General features: G+C 43.7%; 1 protein-coding gene across 4 annotated transcripts in view; it reads left to right on the top strand.

Annotated features, from left to right (window-relative positions):
* LOC149236313 (nucleoside hydrolase 3-like) overlaps positions 1-24,199 on the top strand; it is a 335,414-nt gene that overhangs the window by 102,293 nt on the left and 208,922 nt on the right. For 3 of the 4 annotated variants that reach the window (XM_089372377.1, XM_089372374.1, XM_089372375.1), the window contains 3 exons: positions 11,839-12,232; positions 21,456-21,635; positions 21,935-22,045. In XM_089372377.1, coding sequence (XP_089228503.1) covers positions 12,056-12,232; positions 21,456-21,635; positions 21,935-22,045 — 468 coding nt within the window. In that variant the 5' untranslated portion in view covers positions 11,839-12,055. The remainder of the gene's footprint in view (positions 1-11,838; positions 12,233-21,455; positions 21,636-21,934; positions 22,046-24,199) is intronic. The other variant, XM_089372376.1, reaches the window with a different exon arrangement.

Raw genomic sequence — 24,199 nt, 5'->3', positions numbered from 1 at the left:
GTTACTGAGAAGTAAGTAACTGATCTCTCGACTTTGACATCTTCGTTAGGCTAGAAACACTCCCGATGCTGAAGCTCCCTCTGTCACTCCATCTACATTTGTCTCTACCGACATCTGTCAGTCCTGCTACTCCTCTTGGGGGCTCCCATAGCAAGGTCTAATCCACGAGGCTGGGTACCTCGAGGATCATGCCCCTCATCTCCTGTAGTTTGTCTGACTATAGCTCGATGTCTCCCCACGTCCGTTCAAGTGGTGTGTGTGCACTCATGGCACAATCATCTTCTGTCTCCACTTCCTTCTCTGCCCTTGCTGGCGCTGCCTTAGTCTCGAAGACCTCTCCCTTGCTCTTATTCCTTGGACATTGGGTCGCATAATGACTCAGTTCCCCATAATGGAAGTATTTGACCTTGGAGAGGTCCTTCTTCTTCCGTTTCTCCTGCTTTACCTTAGATGCTAGGGCAGCATCCACCTCCTCCTTCTTGATTCTGATCCCCTTGCCATTGCTTCTCGCCTTGCTCAGCCTTCTGATATCTTCTTGGCGAAGAGCAGCCCACATTTCCTCCCAATCTGGAAGAGTCGCCCTGCCCGGTATGCTTTGGACAAACACCTCCCAGTCTTCTGAGACTATGTTCAGGGCTGTTCTCACCATCAATTTTGGATCCGGCGTTGCCCCTATGGAAGTCAGCTGATCCCAGATTTCCTTCAATCGACTAGGGAATGGGTCGATCTGTTCTCCCTTCTGCATCTGGTATGATCGCAGCTGATTTTCTAGTAACATCCTTCTTTGCATAGAAGTATGCTGGTACAATTTCTTTAGGGCCTCCCACATCTCATTTGCCGTTTCCTTTTCGGCAATATGTGGTCCTACATGGTCCTTGACCCCGTCAAGAATGATGCCCTTGGCCCTTGCCACTGCCTCCTCGTACTTGTCGTTATCAGCTGGGTCAATTGGGATAGCTATCGTCCTTAAGGCAAAGTGCTTGACACGATTCCTGTCTAGAACGGATAAGATTCTTGCCTTCCAGACTATGAAGTTTGAGGCTTCGTCCAATCTGTCCTGGTCTCTTACCCCATTCACTGCCATCTTGCTGCTCCTCTACTTCCCTCTTGGAAGTTCTCGGTGTCACTCAGTCTGAGCCTCAATTTCCCTCCTGGAAACCCTTCTGCCAATGTTGAGATGCCCCCACTCCGATCGCTAGTGCAGCTGCACCATTGATTCAGATTTCTTAGCTAGAAATCCTCGGTAGCAACTCCCTCCTCCTTGGCCTTGCCCTGTTAGGTACTGTTCTGACTACAGTATGCCACCATCTCCACTCTGCAACTTACCCATAGCCTCCTAAACCCCAACAAACTAAAGGTTAGAGCTCTTAGGCTCTGTGCAATCCCAGCACCGGCAAATCAACTTCCTCAGCCAACTGCGTCAGTCCTCCTTGGCCTCTGCGTGAGCCTGTCTTTGCCTCCCTCAGCCTCTGCATTGCCTCTTCCTAGCTCAATCTTGATGACGCAGGCAATGCGTCACCCCTTCCTTGCTGCTACTCTGCTAGGAACAGCTTCTGTCACTTAGGACAGTTGTTTTTTGCTGCTTTGCTCGGTTGATGTCCTCAGTTTTCCTGTGATCTGCAACCACCCTCTGATACCATGTTGGAATTTCTAATTCTAACTGTTTAGAAATCCTTCATGTACTTTATTGATTTATTCCTACCTACTTGTTCTGTTAATTAACAAGTTATTTACCATGTAAATACTGGAAATAAATACAAGTACATGCTCAACACATTACAGATCATCAACTGAAGGAAACAGAAACAGGTACACAAGTGACACCGTTGTTTTTGGACTAATGTCCCTATAAAATCCCAATGCGGGAAAACTGGTGCAACTATTTGAGGGTTTGATTTATTAAGCAGTTTCAGAATACAATTTGGGTGCCAAATCCGGCTCACCCAACAGAGAAAAATCTCGGTAGTAGTACCTCTCTACTCAGAAGCAGATATTCCGGCTGAAACCCCGGATAAAAACTCCGGTAGCTTCACAGCTCCAATTTGCCCCATGAAACCCCAGCGTCAGCTTCTAGGGACTGCGTCAGCCTCTCTTTGGCCCAACGTTAACCCAGTGTCACTTTGGCTTGGCCTGCGTCAACTTCTGGAGGCACTGCATTAGTCCTCTGGCTCTTTGCATCACCCACGCTGGCCCTCTGAGACACTGCGCAGCTCCTGGTTGGCTCTCCGTGAGCCCTGGCTGGCTCTGCGTGAACCCTTGGCTGCTTCTGCATCTCTCTCTCCGGCTACTGCGCTGATCCTCCCAGTGCTATCTCCGCCTCTCTTCTTTTGTATTCACTACCTCTCAGCTGCAACTTTGATCACTCTCTCAACTTTCTCAGCAAACCCAGCCCCAGAAAGTCGAAATCTTGATCTCTTGGTGTGTTCTCCAAGTGACCCTCAAGCCTCCTCTTATACTTTTCTCGTTGACAGTTCAACAGCCGAGATTAAGTCCCTAATCAATGGTTAAGATTAGATCTGACTTGAGCCATGAATTTTGGACCGTTCTAACTCAATTTTATATTAATTCACATTAATATTTTATTTTCCCTAAGTTTAGACTTAGGGACTCCATTAAAAATATTAATTATTTTGATATCTCCCAAACTAGTTAGATTCTGCCCAAACCATTTCTGGGTGTTGGAGATCTCATGTGCTTTAGCCTCTCCGCTAATTTTCGTGGTTAGAGCACATACGATGCTACGCCAAATCAACACAACTTGCCCTGCGTCGGCCTCTGGAGGCACTGCGTCAGCTTCTAGAGCTTCTACGTCACCCACGTTGGCTCTCTCTCGCACTGGGCAGCTCCTGGTTGCCTCTGCATGGGCCCTGACTTGTTCTGCGTGGCCTCTAGCTGGCTCTGCGTCCTTCTCTCCCGGCTTCTGCGCTGATGCTCCCGTTAACTTCTCTGCCTCTCTGCTTCTGTATTCACTACGCCTTAGCTGCAACTGTGATCACTCCTTCGATTTCCTCAGCAAGCCTTGCCCCAGAAAATCGAATTCTTGATCAACTCGGCGTGTTCTCTAAGTGACCTTCAAGCCTCCTCTTATACTTTTCTCGTTGACAATTCAACAACTGAGATTAAGTCCCTAATCAATGGAGATTAGATCCAGCTTGATCCATTACTTTTGGACCCTTCTAACACAGTTTTATATTAATTCACATTAATATTTTGTTTTCACTTAGGGACTCCATTAAAAATATTAATTATTTTAATATCTCCCAAACTGTTTAGAATATGCCCAAACCATTTCTGGGTATTGGAGATCTCATGTGCCTTAGCCTCTCCACCAATTTTTGTGGCTAGATCACATCCGATGCTACCCCAAATCAACACTCCCTCTTAGCGAGGACTGTGCTCTAGTAATACTTTTCACTGAGCATCACCCTGATCATCCGGCATCGTTCCTGGTGCTGATGCTAGACTTGCTGCCCAACATCCTCTGTACTATTGCATCATGTACTGCTACCCATGGCCCTGCCACTGCCACTGCTGCATCCGTACGACAACCCCTCTCATCATGCTGCATTGTGTTGCCCATAGTACTGCCACTGCTAACTGCTGCACTGTAACTCAGTTATTGAGAAGTAAGTAACTAATCTCCCAACTCTGACATCTCTGTCAGGCTAGAGACACCCACGATGCTGAAACTCCTGTCGCTGACAAGTGCTCCCTCTCTGACCTCTGCGCTGTTGCAACAACTCCATGCACCTCGCACTACTGCCTCTGCGTTGCTGCAACAACTCCATGCTAGATGTCCCTGCATCTGCATTTGTCTCTATTGACATCTCCAGTACTGCTACTCCTCTTCGGGGCTCCCGTAGCAAGGTATAATCCAAGAGGCTACGTACCTTGAGGATCCTACCTCTCATTATCTATAGTCCATCTGACTACAGCTCGATGTCTCCCCACTTCCTCTCAAGTGGCGTGTGAACACTCATGGCACAATCATCATCTGTCTCCATTTCCTTCTCCACCCTTGCTGGCGCAACATTGGTCTCGGAAGCCTCTGCCTTGCTCTTCTTCCTTGGACACTGGCTCGCATAGTGACCCAGTGCCCCATAGTGGAAGCGTTTGACCTTGGAGAGGTCCTTCTTCTTCCGTTTCTCCTGCTTTCCCTCAGATGCTAGGGCAGCATCCTCCTCTTCCTCCTTTTTGATTCTGACCCCCTTGCCGCTGCTTCCGCCATGGTCAACCTTCTGATCTCTTCTTGGCAAAAAGCCGCCCACAGTTCCTCCTAATCTGGAAGGGTCGACTTGTCCAATATGCTCTGGACAAACACATCCCAGTCTTCTGAGACTGCATTTAGGGCTATCCTCACCATCAATTCTTGATTCAGCGAAGTCAGCTGATCCCATATCTCCTTCAATCAACTGAGGAAGGTGTCTCTTTGTTCTCCCTTCTGCATCTGGTATGACCGCAGCTGATTTTCTAGTAGCATCTTCCTCTGCACGGAAGTATGCTGATACAATTTCGTGAGGGCCTCCCACATTGCATTTGTCGTTTCCTTTTCGGCAATATGTGGTACTACATGGTCCTTGACCCCGTTAAGGATGATGCTCTTGGCCCTCGCCATTGCCTTGTCATACTTGTCGTTCTCAACTGGGTCAACTAGGATCCTGTCTAGAACAGACAAGATTCTGGCCTTCCAGACTACGAAGTTTGAGGCTTCGTCCAGTCTTTCCTGGTCTCTTACCCCGTTCACTACCATTTCGCTGCTCCTCTACTTCCCTTCGAGAAGTTACCGGTGTGACTCCCTCTAAGCATCGATTTCCCTCCTGGAAACCCCTCTGCCAATGTTGAGATGCCCCCACTCCGATCGTTAGTGCAGCTGCACCACTGATCAAGATTTCTTGGAAAGAAATCCTCGGCAGCAAGTCCCTCGTCCTTGGTCTTGCGCTGTTAGGCACTGTTCTGACCATAGTACCCCACCAGCTTCACTTCGCAAATTACCCACAGCCTCCTATGCCTCAACAAACTGAAGGTTAGAGCTTCTAGGCTCTGCGCAATCTCGACACCAGCAAAAGCCGTACCTCCTGGCCACGGGCGTCAATCCTTACTAAGAAAGATGATCGGGCACTGCGTAGGTCAAGTTTTCTCCCTTCTGCCACTGCGCTGATTCTCCTCTCGGCTCAAACTTGATGACGCAGGCACTGCGTCACCCCTCCTTTGCTGCTTCTCCGCTAGGAACAACTTCTGTCACTCGGGACATTTGTTTCTGCTGCTGCTGCTTTTTTCGGTTGATGCCCTCAGTGCTCTTGTGATCTGCAACCACGCTTTGATACCATGTTGGAATTTCTAAGTCTAATTGTTAGAAATCCTTTAATGTACTTTTTGATTTATTTCTGCCTACTTGTTCTGTTTAAATAACAAGTTATTTACCATGTAAATACTGAAAATAAATACAAGTACATGCTCAACACATTACAGATGATCAACTGAAGGAAAAACAAGCACACAAGTGACACTGTTTTTTTTGGACCAATGTCCCCGGAAAAACCCAATGCAGGAAAATCAGTGCAGTTATTTGAGGGTTTTATTATTATGCAGTTCCAGAATACAATCTGGGTGCCAAACTGGCTCATCCAATAGAGAGTGATCTTGATAGTAGTACCTCTCAGTCGGAGACAAATATTCCAGCTAAAACACCGAATGAGCAATCCGACATTTCTCAACTGCAATCTGCCCCACGAAATCTCCAATGTTTGCCTCTAGGGACTGTGTCAGTTGCTCTGGCCCAGTGTCACCCCAACTTGCCCTGCATCAGCCTCTGGATGCACTGCGTCAACCTCTAGAGCCTCTACGTCTCCCACGTTGGCTGTCTCTGGCACTACGCAGCTCCTGGCTGCCTTTGCGTGGGCCCTGACTGGATCTGCGTGGCCTCTAGTTGGCTCTGCGTCCCTCTCTCCCGGCTTCTGCGCTGATTCTCTCGGTACTCTCTCTGCCTCTCTGATTCTGTATTCACTGCCCCTCAGCTACAACTGTGATCACTCCTTCGATTTCCTCAGCAAGCCATGCCCCGAAAATCGAATTCTTGATCAACTCAGTGTGTTCTCCAAGTGACCCTCAAGCCTCCTCTTATACTTTTCTTGTTGACAAATTCAACGGCCAAGATTAAGTCCCTAATCAACGGCTAAGATTAGATCTGGCTTGATTCATGACTTTTGGACCCTTCTAACACAGTTTTATTTTAATTCACATTAATATTTTATTTTCCCTAAGTTTAGACTTAGGGACTCCATTAAAAATATTAATTATTTTAATATCTCCCAAACTATTTAGAATCTGCCCAAACCATTTCTGGGTATTGAATATCTCATGTGCTTTAGCCTCTCCACCAATTTTCGTGGCTAGAGCACATCTGATGCTACCCCAAATCAACATCGACCATATGTGCTCTTAGCCCTTTGATTAAGTTTTAATCTTGGCCGTTGGAGGTCCAACAGAATAGTATAAGAAGAAGTCGATGGATAGATGTAGAACACACATTGGAGATCGATTTGTTTGGAGAGTTCGATTTCCCAGAGAGCAAGAGCAGTTGCCAGATGAGTTCGAGCTAGAGAAGGAAGCAAAGATAGAGAGGGGCAGAGGGACAATGAAGCCGGAGGAATATTTTCCAGATCCAGTGAATACTTTGCAGAGAGGCTGATATTTTCTCTAGGAGGCTCCGTAGAAGCCTCAAAAGGGCAGTTCAATTTTACTAGAGGAGAAGATGTTTTCAATTCTAAAGGCCGGGAAGAGTTTCTAAAGGGCGGAGAAGCGTTGTCCCGGTCATCAGTAGGTAGGACGGCTAGATTGGCAGTCGATTCAGGCAACACGTGTGGCAGGTAGTGCCAGAGTGATGCGGAGCCTGCACAGGCCCAGTTGGATGACTAGCTTTTCAAAGGCAATGAAGTGCCATAATTGCTCGGAGTGAGGTAATTTCCTTCATATAATTTTTGCCAGTATTTTCTCTGCAATATTGCCAATTTTCGGCATTCAGATTGTACTCGGATTATTTCATTGCTGCTTAATAATATAAAACCCTTAGCTACTGCATTGGTTTCCCAAGTTGGGTTTTTCCGGGGACTTTAGTACAAAAATAAATGTGTGAAATTGTGTGTGCTAGTATTTTCTCAGTTCCAGTGCTATTATTTTCCGCAGTATTTTTGTGAAGATTTGGAGTGTGTTTATGTCGTTGTTGCTGTAGCAATAAACTGCTAATTTAATTAACAGTTAAAAGAAATAATTCTAGTTGCTGCAATAGGATTTCAATAGTGAAATTTTCACATGGTATCAAACTGATTTTGATCAGACGGGGAAGCTCAGAAGCGAAAAAAGAAATTCACTGTTATAAGGGAGCAACAAGACAAATATCTGGGGAGTTGTGCAAAGCCTAAACTAGGTAGTGTGAGTTTCTTGAGCAAGTTCAATTTTTCAGTGCAGGTGGGCAGAAAAATTTGAATTGCCAAATTCAGTGATTCCCGTAGGCAAAGGGAGCAACAACTCCGATATTTTCGCTAAGCAGATTCCTTGTTTGGGCTCAAAAGGGTTTTGCAGTAGTTTGCAATAGTAGAACCAACGTCGGGTGGAAGAGAAAGGCACACACAAAGAGAATTTCTCTCAGGGGGTTTCGAGTTTTAGAAATCCAATTTTTCTAGTTGTAGATTGGCAGAAGTTGTGAGTAGAGTTTCTCACTCCAGAAGGGAGTGCATGTAGCAGACTCAACAGCCGAGCAGTGGGAAATAGGGATATTTTCAACCAAATTCAAAGATGGCCACAACTAGGCTTAGAGATCAGGATAGGTTGGAGGGAGCCTCCAACTTTGTCATCTGGAAGGCTAGAATGTCCTTCCTGTTGGATGAACATGGCCTGAAAGCCTATGCAGAAAATGTGGTAGCAGTACCTCAAGACGTGGATTAGATGAAGGAATACAGGAGGGAAATGGTGAAGGCGAAGCGGTTGATCCTGGATGGAGTCCGAGACCATATAGTCTCACATGTGGCAGAAAAAGGGATGACCAAGGAAATGTGGGATGCTCTCATCCAGCTATATCAAAACACTTCCGAGTAGCAGAATATGTTCCTGAAGGAGAAGCTGAGAAGCATCAGGATGATGAAGGCTGAAGGTATATATTCCTTCCTCATTAGGATTTAGGAGGTCTGAGATCAACTTGCAGTCGTTAGCTAGGCACCTCAACCGACAAAGCTTGTATGTTTGGCACTGAACAATGCCTTAGAGGAGTGGCAAGTGTTTGTCCAAAGTATGTTGGGCAAAGACACATTGCCTAGATGGGACAAGATGTGGTCAGACTTGCCGCAAGAGGAGTTGAGGCGTGCTCTATTGAAGAGTACCATCAACAAGAGCAACAACGAGGGCACAAAGGGTGAGAAGGAAGAGGAGAATGTATCTTTAGCATCAAAGGGTCCTAGTTAGGGACAAGGGCAGAAGAAGAAAAATGACATATCTAAGGTCAAGTGCTTCAGGTGTGGTGAGTTTAGCCATTACAATACCCAATGTCCTCTTAGGAAGAAGGACAAGCAAGAGAAGCAGGACCAAGCGACAACATCTGCAGAGATAGAGAAGTTGTCCTTCAGGCTGGAGGAAGATTTCACCATGTGTGCAGCTATACCTCCAGGAGAGAGGTGGGGTGATATGGAGCTATAGTCTTAGAGTTGTAGACAATGGGTAGGTTCCATTGAGGTGTCCTCCTCATGGATCATTACCTTGCTACAGGGGCCCATAGTATTCAATAGCAGGATGGATCAATGTCAGTCTATGCAGCCAGATTCTAGGGTGATAGTTGCAGATTAGTAGTAGTCAAGTGCTAAGGAGTGCAGTGCAGTGTTGGCAACATAGCAGGAGACTCAGTATCAAAGTCAGCAATAGCGCATATTCTTCAGTATGTAGTGCAGAGGCTAGTAGCAGTCAGTACTCTGGAGACATATGCAATAGAGACACATATGATTCAGTATTTAGGATGCTTCTCAGTTGCAATAGTTGCAACAACAATAGATGAGAGGGAGTTGTAATGCAAATGCAGAGTTGGCAGCAATATAGCAGTGCCAGCAGTGGCATGGATGCAACATTAGAGTTGCGCAGTGGTTGGTGGGCAGTGACTAGACATCAACAATGTGGTAGAGGGTTATACTGAGATAGGGTGTTGTAGCAGTTGTGCAGCACTAGAACACCTTCCTCACTAAGAGGGAGTGCTAGTTTTTGTAGCAGCGAAGGTGTTCTAGTGTCGAAACTTTCTGGAGAGACTAAAACACGAGTTCTCCATAACCCAAAAACCTTTTTTGGAAATTCCACTTAGAAGTGTCTCAATTAGATTATTAGCCTATTTTTAAATATTTCCTAAGTCTAAACTAAGGAAAAGGGGTTAATTAATTAGAATTAATTGAGATAAGGTGCGAACCATCTAGAAACTCACACAAATCGACCCAGATATGATCTTATCCTTTGATTAAGTTTTCATCTTTGTTGTTGGAGGTCCAAAAAAAGATTATAAGAAGAAGTTGATTGGTAGATGGAGAACACACACTTGAGATCGATTTCCTTGGAGAGTTCGATTTTCCAGAGAACAACAACAATGGCTGGAAGAGTTGCCAGAGAAGGAAGCAGAGACAAAGAGGGGTAGGGTCAGTGAAGCCGGAGGAAGATTTTACAGATCTGGTGAGTACTTTGCAGAGAGGCCGAGATTTTCTCCAGGATGTTGCGCAAAAGCCTCAAAAGGATAGTTTGATTTTGTTGGAGGAGGACATTTTTAGTTCCAAAGGCGAAAAAGAGTTTCCAGAGGGCTGAAGAAGCTTTTTCCCAGTTAGCAGCATGCAAGATGGCTAGATTGGTAGTCGATTTAGGCAACACATGTGGCAGGCAGACCCAAAGTGATGCAGTTCCTGTGCAGGCCTAGTTGGACGACTAGCTTTTTAGAGGTGGTCAAGCGCTGGAATTGCTCGAAGTGAGGGTAATTTCCCTTAGATAATTTTTGCCAGTATTTTCTTTACAGGATTGCTAGTTTTCGACATCCAGATTGTGCTCAGATTATTTCACTACTGCTTAATAATATAAAACCCTCAGCTACTGCACCGGTTTTCCCAAGTTGGGTTTTTCGAGGGACTTTAGTCCAAAAATAAGTGTGTCAAATTTTGTGTGTGCCCGCATTTTCTCAGTTTCCAACGCTATTATTTTTGCAGTATTTTTGTGAAGATTGCAGTTTGTTTATTTCATTGTTGTCGTAGCAATAAACTACTAATTTAATTAATGGTTAGAAGAAATAATTCCAGTTGCTGCAATAGGATTTCAGTAGTGAAATTTTCATACCCTAGGAGAGTGCGTTTTGAATTCCGTTTGGATAGGATTGTTCTTTAGTCTCTCCTCTAGGCATCTTCAAGTTTTGAATGAATTTCGACTATGGAATCTCATTTTATTTGATGCCCTAGCTATTAGATCAAGTGGGAACCCTTGAAGCTACCCTTCAACTTAGGGATTTCTTGAAGGTTTGTACTTTAGTAGCATATAATTCGAAACTTTTTCTCTTGACTATCTTGACGTTGGATGAACTCTTATCTCGTCAAATATCTCAACCCTAGATCTCATATAATATTTCTCAAGGGGTTTTTTGTGGAAAGTAATCCTAGCTTCTCCCAAAACTTACCCCTCAATTGAACCTTTCTATTGAATGAGCCATCCTTGCCTCACTTTGAGCCCTAGTGTAGACATATTAATCACAATTGATGGATATTGGGACTCCTCCCGTCGGTGAAAATCCGAGAGGAGAAGGGGACATAGACTGTGGTGACAGTGGGCTTCTATCCAAATTGTTGTTGTGCCCTCTAGCTCTAGCCTATATACTAGGCTTGCTAGTTTGTGCAACAACAAATCCTATACAAGACGAAAGGAACCCAGGATGAACTATAAGAGACTGGACATAGTTCGACCAAAACAACAAGATATAGAGAATAAGAACAAAACATTAGGTCTAACTTCTAAGATGCCTAATACAGGGCCTCACATGGTTGTTACAATGCTTTTGACTTGTGACCTTGGGCTTACAACGGTGGTGATATATACTACAATTTTTTTTATATGTACCCTTGCTGACATGAGGAGCAACAATGCCTAAGCCTTTTGCTCTCACTAGAAATCTTTAAAATCTCTAGTACAAGTATGCGTCACAAGTATTCATACAAGGTTGATTGCCTTACACCCAAGCAAATTCTCCACATATACACAATATTACATATCAAATTATGTACAACACAAGGGTGGTGAAATGGGGTATTACACCCCTTGGCTTTGGCCCTTGTGACATAGGCTAGGTATCAAACTCGACTTGCCAATTGGCCTGCATCGGATTGCCTAATGTCCAAGTTTAATTGATTCCTAATATCAAAAAAGTTTATACTTCAATTTTGATATTTAGGTCAAATTTCAATAACAATGCATTGTCCAATCCAGAAGGTTTCATTTGCAAATTAACTTTTCCAATGTGAACTCGATATAATTCTTCTTACCCAAGTAGAGGCAGTCTCAAAATTTGATTGTGATTGTTTCAGCTCCAGCCAGCCCGCACACCTTGCAAAGATTGATAGCATAACTTTAAATTTGAACAAGCAAAAATAAAAGTGCTGTAGCCTATTGGAATGTATGTGTAATTCAAATTTGAAGGACTATTTGTGTTGCTGAATAATTCAATTCATTAATTTCTGTAATGTGTGTGCATGCATGCAAAAAGACATTCTCAGCTAAAAGTATGGTGACTGAGTTAATTATTCTCTCTTTGAAATTTAATAATATTTTTGTTGCATGCCAATGCAGGCACACATCCTGTTTGGTAGAAGTTGTTCTCTGGCAAATTCCTTTCATCCAAACCTTCATGGAAACATACTTTCATCATGCAATAGCAGCTATGGTTGCCAAATTCAGGTGACGGAGGTAGCCAAGGATTCAGATTTAGAAGGTCTTACAAGGTGAAAGGATCTAGAACCTGTGCTGGAAGGAATCTTAAAATAAGCGCGGATAGAGAGAAAAACTTATGGCGTGTTCCATTGCACTTTTCAATGTGCTGTTTATACTGGCTTTTCTGAACCACTGTATCTGTGGCTCACATGCATTGCCAAAGCAAATACTTATGGACACAGACATGGATACAGATGATTTTTTTGCTATTTTGTACCTTCTAAAACAGAATAGATCAGAGGTCAACTTAAAGGTTTGTTTCATCTGATTTTTTATTTTGTAATTTTTTAGCTGAGAAAACCAATTCAATCTCATCTTTATTAAGTATGAAACTGATGTTTTCAGAAACGGCATATTTCTCTCCAACCATTAGTAATTCTTCTTTGAGACCAGAATATTAAATTGCTGAAGCCTTCCATATCAAGAAATGGACAATAAGCTTAACACACAAACAGGGAGACAAGGAAAGAAAATGAGGTAGATGTAATAGTCAACCACGCAAATAGAATCACAACAACAATAATAATAATCATCTAACTTGTAGACCACAACAGAGCTAGACACCAAATTGATGTATGAGGCCCTTTTCTTTGTGGGACAAGGGATCCTCTCCTTGAAGTGATTTGACTGCTAAAATTTATGGAAGTATACTATTAAGCAAAAAGATTCTTTATATGAGAATGGACCTACACGAAGAGTGAAAAACCCCAAAGCCTTAGCCTCTCTAAAACATGTATAAGATGCTTACTTATAACCTAAGGACAAGTTTAATTAAATATTTCCCTAACCCATACTTAATATTTTAATGCTAATTCCTAGAGATTCTCGATAAATGATCAAGAAGGAGAAGGAGGCATTGAGACTCACATAATTGCCCCTAAGATGTTGGACCTTAGATTTAGGAAAATGGGACTCAAAATGACTTGAAGACTGCCATTATTTTTACACGTAGTCTAGCTAATAGACAAAATGGTCTTTTGCAAAGCATTTTTTCTAGTTAATTTTAATCAAAATCTGGCAAATATTTTTAAAAACTTGAGTTTAAGTTGTTTAATCTGTAGAATTTGAGCGCCCAGGGTTTCTAGGGTGCTAAATCCATTTATACATTCAATTTTTTTTTTAAACAACAAAAAATCGCAATCTTGCTTGAATTGTAGTGTCTGATTTCGGTGAAAAGGCCATTTCGTCTATAAGTTACACTGTGCCTTATTTTTATATTTACAAAAGACAAAAGGGTTTCACCTAAGCACACACCGAGTTGGTTAAAATTTTTCCATCAGCAGCCAACAAAATAATCAGTCATGTATCATTTATCATATTGCTTCTATTTTCACATGTTCACTTCTCACAGTTCTCTTAGGATCAATGTTATTTTTATCTCTCCTTAGAGTTTCATAAGTGTAGGTGTAAATTCTAAATGAAACTCATTGATCACTCTTTCAGTTATAATTGGAAGTTTAATTGACAATTTGACAGTGATAAAAAAATAGGTGCATTTCGAAATTGTAATTATCCTTAGGCCCCTGCAAGAAAAGAATACAAGAATCTTTCTTCCCAGCATAACATGATGATATAAATGTGTTAGCAGCTCCGCCTCCATAGAAGTTGCCAAATGTGAAATCAGTTGTTATTTGAGCGATTCGTTCCATCACGAATAAGATTGAAAATCGTAGTTTGTCCTGCTAGGGCCACAACTAAGGATGGCTGCTTTTGCAAAGTAGCTTAATACACAGGTGGGATTCTTTGCAAATCGATTCCAAACACCAAAACTCCAGAGACCGGAGTTAAATGGGGTCTTCTTTTGTAATATCCCTTACCAGGAATATTCCTCAAACACAAGCAGAACTCCAACCAGAGATGGAGTGGGAGGGCATTTACTAGATATGTCGCCTCTAAAAAGAGGACGAGATCCGGAGGCTACCTGGCCCTTTCCAGACTCTGTCTAAGAGTATACGAGAAACACACAAGTGGTATAATAGCCGAGAATGCTCAAAGAGATACAAATAACAATGATGCAACATATAACAATATAACCATAAGCAGATACTCAAGAAATGTAGAGAGAATGCTGAGCCATTTTATTATACTGAGTAATAGAATGAGTACAGGAGGTGATCAGGAAGATGGCACCTCGACTTGCACCAGGCAAGTGAAGAAATACACTCAGAATAGCAAAGGAATGGCCCCTCTCTGAACTGCGTCCAAGCTGCTGGAGAACTGTCGTGCTGCTGCTGCTACTAGAAATCAAATGAGGATTTGGGGTTGCTCCCCTCCTCAGAAAAGGTTGAAACTCTGGAATCGGACTCTACTCAAGAAACCCAGAAAAGCCCAGAAAGCTTTTCTGAAATGGCCAACCCCCGAAAATCACCCCCTTGGGGTTCTGTGCAGTCCCTCAATGCTCTGTGCTGCCACTGAATGAAACCCTCCAGAAAACTGCCTGAAACCCCTGCCAAAACTCTCCAATATGCAAGAGCTGATCCCCTGCTCTACCTCTCAGCACAAATCCTCCTGCAAACCCTCAACCCAGACTCCTGCCAGAAAGAATTGCGTCCTCCTCTCAGTGCTGCGCAGTCCTCCAAAACGCTGATGAAACTGCTGCTGAAATGCTGATGAAACTACTGCTGGAATGCCAATGGAAATACCTTGCCCGAGCAGGCACTTGAAGTCCCCCAGGGCTAAGGGTGAGATCTCCGAACGGAGACACTCAATGCACTAAACAATGCTGCAGACTAGCTAAACAGCCAGCGTGCTTTAAGTCGAAATGACTATCACAAATGCTCATAACCAGAATGATCAAAATGAGGGGGCTCCTCTCTCTTTTATAGCCTTTGCCTCTCTCAATCCCAAGGCTCACCTCCTCCTGCGTGATTCCCCTCTTGCCACGTGTTTCTTCCCTCCTGCGCAGTCCCTCCATGTGTCTGCGTGGGCTCCATTTCTGCGTCCCCCTTTGGCCCCCTTGGCTCCCCTTTAAGTCACAACGTTGTGCTACTAGGAAGTGATTTTTTATTCTAAAAGTGAGTTATGTCCCCCTTCCTCACTTTTTATTTACAAATAACTATAGAAGGCAAAAATTGAACAAAATCGAATATTCCAATTAGCCATGGCTAATTAGGAATATTACAGTCTCCCCCGGCAAAATGTTGCTTGTCCTCAAGCAACTGAAGTGATGGATGCTGCAAGATCTTCTCACTCTCCCAAGTGGCATCCTCATCTGGCAAATTCTTCCACCTCACCAAGAATTCCCAGACCGTCCTCCTCCGCCGCTGCCTCTCCTTGGTATCAATTATAGCCTCCGGCTGCAACACCAAATGCCCCTCATCATCCATGGGTGGCAGCTCATCTGTCACTGTCACCTGTTGCCCCAATGCCTTTTTCAGGCATGATACATGAAAAATGTTATGAATCTTGCTGCCTTGGGGCAGCTCCAACTCATATGCAACCTGTCCAATCCTGCGTATCACCTTGTATGGCCCATAAAAGCGGGGCTTGAGCTTCTCAGCCCCCTTTTGCTTCAGTGGCGACTGTCGGTATGGCTGTAATCGTAGGTAGACCATGTCCCCTACCTTGAACTGTCTCTCCACCCGACCCCTGTCGGCATACAACTTCTGCTGGTTCTGCGCTGTAGCCATGTTATCCTTGAGAGCTCGGAGGATATCTTGACTCTCTTGGATCCAAATCTTGGCTCTAGGAGCCTTGCTATCACCAAACATCACGTCAGCAAAAGATAAAGGATGATACCCATATAAGGCATAGAATGGTGACATACCAATGGACATGTGATGTGAAGTATTGTAGCAGTACTCCCCCAGATGCAGCCACTTCAGCCATGCTCGCTGCTGCCCACTGACATAGTTACACAAGTAGCCCTCCAGCCACTTGTTAACTATCTCTGTCTGCCCATCCGTCTGTGGGTGATAACTGGTACTCGGTGTCAACTCCGTCCCCACCAACCGAAAAAGCTCTTGCCAAAACCTGCCCATGAAATGGCTGTCCCTATCGCTGACGATGGTCTTAGGAAGACCATGTAGCTTGAAGATCTCTCTGAAGAACAGCTCGGCCACCTGTGCTGCTGTATAGTGTGCAGATATGGCAAAAAAATGTGCGTATTTCATCAGTTGATCAACGACGACAAAGATACAATCCTCGCCCTGTACCATGGGCAACCCTGTGATGAAGTCCATTGAGATACTCTCCCATTTTCCCTCCGGAATGGGAAGAGGCTGCAATAAACTCGCGGGATGGCTCATCTCTCCCTTGTTGCTCTGGCAAACATCGCACTCTCGGATGTGCTGGAGTACGTCTTCCTTGAGGCCCTTCCATGAGAACCTCTCTCTAATGGCCCTGTAGGTTTTGGTAAACCCCTGATGGCCTGCCAATGGTGAATCATGTGATGCCTGGAGTATCTTCTTCTTGAGCTGAGACCCCTCAGTCAAGAAGATCTGGTCCCAGTAATAGATGATCTCATCGACCACCCTGTACCTATCATCTGCCACCTGCCCATCCAGAACCTCACATGCAAACCTGTCCTTGGAGTACTCTACTAAGAGTCGAGCCCTCCAGTCTGTATCCAAGCTCATAAGAGACAACGTGGCTGGTCTATGTGAAAGGGCATCTGCTACCACATTGTTCTTCCCCTTGACATACTCAATGTCAAAGTCATATGCTTGGATCTTACTGATCCACTTCTGCTGCCTCTCCTGTAGCTTCTTCTGCTCCAAAAAGAACTTGAGGCTGTTGTGATCAGTCCTCACCCTGAACCTATTACCCACCAAATACTGTCGGTACTTAGCCAATGCATGCATGATGGCCAACATCTCCTTATCGTATATAGAATACAACCTCTCATGCGGAAGGAGCTTCTGGCTCTCAAAGGCTATAGGGTGACCTCCCTGCATCAATACTGCGCCGATCCCCTCTCCCGACGCATCACACTCCAAAACAAATGGCTGCGTAAAATCTGGCAACGCAAGCACTGGGCAGCTGCTCATAACCTCCTTGAGCCTGTCAAAGGCTTGCTGCGCTGTATCCAACCAACTGAATGCCCCCTTCCTCGTCAAATCTGTCAGGGGTGCAGCAAGCTGTGAGAAACCCTTGATGAACTTCCGGTAGTAAGTACAAATGCCAATGAATCCTCGAAGTTTCGTCACGTTTCTCGGCTTCGGCCATTCTCTAATGGCCCTGATCTTCTCCTCGTGGACTCTCACTCCATCCACCCCTATGATGTGTCCCAGATACAACATCTCCGTCAACCCAAACTCACACTTGGAGAGTTTGGCATAGAACTGTTGCTCCTGTAGGACACACAATACTATCTCAATGTGCTGGAGATGCTCCTCCCAAGTCCTGCTGTAAATGAGAATATCATCAAAGAATACCAACAAAAACTTCCTCAAGTGATTACGGAAGATGTGATTCATGCAGGACTGAAATGTAGCGGGGGCGTTGGTTAGCCCAAAAGGCATCACCAAGAACTCAAAGTGCCCATAGTAACACCTGAAGGTGGTCTTGGGAATGTCCTGCTCCCCCATGCGAATCTGATGGTACCCATATCTCAGATCAATCTTTGAGAAGAAATGTGCTCCTCTCAACTCGTCCATCAACTCATCGATCCTGGGTATGGGGTACCTGTTCTTCAGGGTCTTCTTGTTCAGGGCCCTCTAGTCAATGCACATCCTCAACGTACCGTCCTTCTTCTTCACCAACGCCACGGACGAAGCAAAAGGACTCGTGCTTGGTCGAATGTGCCCAAAAGCCAGCAACTCCTGGATAGCCCTCTCAATCTCAACCCGATAGGCCTTGGGGTGCCTATAGGGGGTGGTGATCACTGCCTGTATGCCTTGCTCAAGCTCGATGGTGTGCTCAAACCCTCGATCCGGTGGTTGTCCTGGTGGAATCTCCCCAAATACTATGGCATACCGATCAAGGATGGACTGTATCTCTGGATGTACCGTCTGCCCTGTAGTCCCTGCCTCTGATGCACGCAACTCCACTGCCCACTCTATGTCTCCCTTTCGGAAGACTGCCTCCATCCGATGAGCCGAAATAGTCTGAGGCGGATATGTGTGCTGTCCCCGTATCTTCTCATGCCTCCTTGTCTTCTCATCATCCCACTCCATCTCTGGGGTCTTCCAATCCGTCGTGACCTTCCCTAGAGTGATAAGCCACTGAACACCCACTATCATGTTGGTGTCCAGAATATCGACCACGAAAAAAGTGGTTAGTCAATGTGTGGGTGCCCATCGTCACTGAAAGCTTCGAAACATAACGAGCACACGTCATGGTCTGATCTCCTGGGACCAAGACTGAAAACCCATCAAAGCTCTCTGTTTGTATACCTCTCCGCTCAACCATCTGTGCATCGATGAAGTTGTGGGTCGCCCCACTGTCAACCAAAACTGATACTCGCTGGCCATGTATTGTCCCTCGTACACGTAGCGTCAGATACTTGGGAACTCCTCGCAATGCTGCAAGGGCCCCTCCGGTGGGTGCAAAAGATGCGCCACCTGCTGCTGGCGGTGGAGGTGGCAAGGATCCCTGTACGGTATGGCTATCTCCTGCCTCCATATCATCCTTGTCATCCTCTTCTCCACTGCTCTTGGAGAAGACCTCAATAAAATGTGCTTTGCCAGCAGCACATCTATGTCCCAGAGCCCACAACTCCTGACATGTGAAGCACAATCGCTTATTCTTCAGCTCCCTCCCGACATCGTCATCAATCTGTACTCGTCCTGGATTCCCCTTTGGAGGTGGAATCCTCACATCCTTCCCCTTAGACTGAAAAGTCTGTCTCTGGGGGTAAGGTGTCTGGGTTCTAGGTAAGACATCCTATAAGTCCCGGGTCCTGCTGATAGAGTCCCGGAGTGTGGCTGGTCTAATGGATCGGACTAGACCCCGAAGTGGCTCTGCTAACCCCTCAACATACATATAGACCCTCCGTGCCGTGGATAGGTCTGGCACTATCACGGAGACCCTCAAGAAATCTGTAATGTAGGTCTCTGAGCTCCCTGTCTGTTTGAGCCTCGTCAACTCAACAAAATGCTGCTCGGGATCCCTCCGATCAAATCGCTCCATCAATCTCCTGATAAACTCAACATATGTCGTCACTGTGGAGTGCCCGAGTGTAACCATCCCATGAAACCACCAATCCTGGGCCTCACCATCCAAATGCAATGTTGCCACCTTGATGGCCTCTGTCTCCGACATCTGGTTAAGCTGGAAATAAATGTCTAGCTTCTCCACCCAAGACTTTGCCGAACTGTTTGATGAACCATCAAACGTAGGCAAGTGGACGGTGGGTGTCACCATCATGATAATGCTGGTACCCTCTGTGATGGTCGCGGGGTCTACTATCCCGCTGGAGCTGAACAAAATCTCTGAATGAGAGGGATTCCCTAAACTCCTACCCATAGGCTTGGTACTCTGCAAAATAATCGCCCATATGTCCGGGCTCTGCCTCCTGCTGGGCTACGGCCCCCGTGTCTGGTCCTAAGAAAGTGGGCATGGTAGAGCGTATAGGGGCATGTGAAGCCACCTGCTGCGCAGTATCACGCTGCTTTGGCAAATGGTGGGATGCGCCCTATCCCTCACCAACCTGGAAAACCCGTGGGCTCTCACGCTGTCTGGCCTCTACTACCGTGAATCTCTGCCCCATCACCTCAATCTGCCTCCACAGATCCTGCAATGATTTGAGGAGCATATCCGCAAATCTCTATATCTTCGACCTCTGTAACAGATATAGGGTTTTTCCCCCGGTGTCATAGAGTGCTAGCTCCACAGGTTGAGCCAGATCTATGCTCTGATACCATTGTAATATCCCTTACCAGGAATATTCCTCAAACACAAGCAAAACTCCAACCAGAGATGGACTGGGAGGGCATTTACCAGATATGTCGCCTCTAAAAAGAGAACGAGATCCGGAGGCTACTTGGCCCTTTCCAGACTCTGTCTAAGAGTATATGAGAAACACACAAGTGGTATAATAGCTGAGAATGCTCAAAGAGATACAAATAGCAATGATGCAACATATAACAATATAACCATAAGCAGATACTCAAGAAATGCAGAGAGAATGCTGAGCCATTTTATTATACTGAGTAATAGAATGAGTACAGGAGGTGATCAGGAAGATGGCACCTCGACTTGCACTAGGCAAGTGAAGAAATACACTCAGAATAGCAAAGGAATGGCCCTCTTTGAACTGCGTCCAAGCTGTTGGAGAACTGCTATGTTGCTGCTGCTACTAGAAATCAAATGAGGATTTGGGGCTGCTCCCCTCCTCAGAAAAGGCTGAAACTCTGGAATCGGACCCTACTCAAGAAACCCAGAAAAGCCCAGAAAGATTTTCTGAAATGGCCGACCCCCGAAAATCACCCCCTTGGGGTTCTGCGCAGTCCTTCAATGCTCTGCGCTACCACTGAATGAAACCCTCCAGGAAACTGCCTGAAACCCTTGCCAAAACTCTCCAATATGCAAGAGCTGATCCCCTGCTCTACCTCTTAGCACAAATCCTCCTGCAAACCCTCAACCCAAACACCTGCCAACAAGAACTGAGTCCTTCTCTCAGTGCTGCATAATCCTCCAAAACGCTGATGAAACTGCTGCTGAAATGCTGATGAAACTACTGCTGGACTGCCAATGGAAATACCTTGCTCGAGCAAGCACTTGAAGTCCCCCGGGGCTAAGGGTGAGATCTCTGAACGGAGACATTCAATGCACTAAACAGTGCTGCAGATTAGCTAAACAACCAGTGTGCTCTAAGTCGAAATGACTATCACAAATGCTCATAACCGGAATGATCAAAATGAGGGGGCTCCTCTCTCTTTTATAGCCTTTGCCTCTCTCAATCCCAAGGCTCACCTCCTCCTGCGTGATTCCCCTCTTGCCACGTGTTTCTTCCCTCCTGCGCAGTCCCTCCATGTGCCTGCGTGGGCTCCATTTCTGCGTCTCCCTTTGGCCCCCTTGGTTTCCCTTTAAGTCACAACGTTGTGCTACAAGGAAGTGACTTTTTATTCTAAAAGTGAGTTATGTCCCCCTTCCTCACTTTTTATTTACAAATAACTATAGAAGGCAAAAATTGAACAAAATCGAATATTCCAATTAGCCATGGCTAATTAGGAATATTACATCTTTTTGTCATAATTACAATCCACAAGATTAGGTGAACAGAATGGCTATGAAACACACTAAGTATTAGTTGCTAACATATGCAATTTTACTAAATTTTTTTATAGCAATTATATAATTATACAATTTTATAATACAATTATACTAAAAAATTATACAATTTTACTAAAAAAAATTATACAATTTTACTAAAAAAAATTATAGCAATTATTGGAGAAGAATATGACAAGTGCTTTTGAACTCGTGGTATATTCCTTTTGTGCTATTTCCTTTGAACAGCTGAGCATTTCTATATTGACCATACTTTAGCGAGGAGATCTGCAGATATTCATATGTTAAGGTGCTTGAGGCAGGCAATAACTATCAGTGCAAATGCATGGACTAATGCTGGGCATGCTGTAAATCAACTATATGATCTTCTTTACATGATGGGGCGTGATGACATTCAAGTTGGAATTGGAGGGGAGGGTGGCATACTGTTTGATGGTACCTTTCTACCAGATGTTGGAGGCTATCTATCATTGGCTGAACAGGTCTGAAAAGTTTTCTGAATCTGATGAATAGATGCCGAAGCTGTATCTCAAATTCATATCATCTCATTTTTTAGCTCTGTACTTTCTGTATAGCAGCATCAATATTGGTTAAATAGATAATAATCGAGTATTACATGACAGTGGTTGGTATCTGACAATTATTTTACAGAACACTTGAAGATTTAGGAGATTTCCATTCATTTTCATATTCATACATAATTGGCACTATAACTAATCTTCTACACTTTCATATTCATACATAACTGGCACTGTAACTGATCTTCGATGCAACTGAACAGGAGAATTCAACAGCAGGTGGATGTCGATATCGACAAGCTATTCCCCCTGGACAAGGAGGACAGATTGATATAGATAGTAATTATGGTATACGGAAAGACTTTTTACCACGGGTAACTTGCTCTAATATTTCCCTTAGTTTTAAGTTTAGCAATGTTGGATCATATTTTGGATTGTTAAAAATATATTGAATTTATTTTTTGTAAACGATAAGATACATCTCTATGAGATAATTTTTTTGCCATTCTTATTTAAAACAGAGCTCTTTGGATCAAGAAACTGCAATCCCATCGTTGGATAAAATTGTCTGTTTGGTTAGGATATATTCTCTGTTTTGAAAGCTGGAACAATCATAATCTCCATATAAACATGATTCATATGTACACAGCCAATCTAAAATATATAAGGTTGGATGTGATGTAGGTGCAACTATGGATGTGGCAAGAGTGAATTTTTTTTTGGACCACAGATATGGCAATTTCCATTTGTATGGGAGGAGATCATCAAGACGCTAGTGCGAGTGCATGAGGGATGGGTGCAGTTGAAGAGGAGATTGAAGAACGCACACAACTTTAGTGTGACTATTACTATCACAACCTGTCAAGTGGTGGACTGCAATCTCAATTAACAGTACAAACTGAACAGTATAAAAATTTACCACACAAATATACCCTTTCTTAGACAGTACCAGGACTCCCTAGTTACTAGAGAAACTCACTGAGTTGACTGATTCATTGACCTGCCATAAAAATCACCCATACTCAGGAATCAACATGATTTGGTCAAATTTGGTTAAACTCAGAAGTCTTCTGAAGCTTATGTTTCAAACTTGACCAAATATGGATAAATTTACCAGTAAAATTCAAACAAAGATGGTAAAAATTTGTCAAAAGAAGTCAAAATCTCCAGTACTTTTTTTCTCTTTTTTCATCTTATATTTTATCTAAGATGCAGCTTGTGCTTTTAAGTTTGTAGTACATAAGAAATGCTTGAGAATATAACTGTTATTTTAAAAAGTGATAGAAGATAGAGTAATCTGTGATAATATTAGCAGAGTCTAACTAATAGATGAAATGGCTTCATTGGCCAGAATATGTCAATATAATTTTGAGCAAGATTGTGATTTCTTCTTGTTTAAAATGTTTAATGCACTTTTGAATGCATAAAAACACCTTAAAAAAACCCCTGTGGCACTAGAACTTTGCAGATTAAACAACTTTAAACTTGTGATTCTTAAAAATCTCTACTGAATTTTGGGCAAAATTGACCAGAAAAAGTGCCCGGAAGAGGGCCATTTCGTATATTAGTTCGACTATGTGGAAAATATCAGCAGGCAGAACTATTTAAGGAAAATAATTCTACTATGCTATTGCAAAATAACTGCTATTAGTTTTTAGTTCAGCCATCATGGTTATGGCTTATAACCTATCATATATTTACCATGTTTACAATTTCATTAAACTATTTACATGATAGTGTCTCTTCTTATGTCTAATTGGATTTGCCATGAAATGCAATTGCCTGTATTTCTTTTTCATCAAATTTTAATATTTATAATTTTTTTAGTCGACCAGGCAAGTTGGCATTTACAGTTTCTCTTGCTGAGTCATCACTGAGTCCAAACCATCTTGTTCTTAGCTCCTCCCTTTGAAGCCTCTTCTTTCCATATTTCAGAGAATACTCATGGCAGGCTATTTGTCCCCTTACCTTCCATATCTTTTCACATCACCTGCTTTCTTTCGTTGAGCATGTGAGTATATCTAGAACTTAATTGTCGCTCACCAATGTAACATTTATTGTCTCAGTGAATATATTGCTGATGATCCGGAATATGATTTATTGACAATATTGTGGAAAATATAGGGATATGTAAAAAATACAAACATAATCATTTTTTTAAACATTTAAAGCAACAAAAACATCAAACAAACACATTTATACATAAATATGAAAAAAATGATATATAACATGTATAAGATGTGAAGTGTTACATCACACATAGATACTAAAATATGATATTTTTCCTGAGTCATAAACCCTCATAGGTTGATACAAAAGCACAACAAAACAAAAATAAATGTGTCTCATGAGATGAATCATCATGAGACATCTGGCTACTAGAAGGATAATGCACTAAGGAATCAATGATTCTCTCTACCCCTTTTATAGGAAAAGGTCATTGCTCTTCCTTTGGAAGTAGAAGATGGACATGTTGAGGTTGAGCTTCAGGTGGGAGGCGAAATTGTTGGTGCTGAGGTGGACGTGTT

This window comes from Pinus tabuliformis, chromosome 8, assembly GCF_031772625.1.
Source record: "Pinus tabuliformis cultivar Carrire ecotype Pingquan chromosome 8, CPIR1, whole genome shotgun sequence".
Classification (NCBI taxonomy): domain Eukaryota; kingdom Viridiplantae; phylum Streptophyta; class Pinopsida; order Pinales; family Pinaceae; genus Pinus; species Pinus tabuliformis.
Note: the sequence above shows the minus strand (reverse complement) of the source record. Positions and strands in the feature narration are given on the sequence as shown.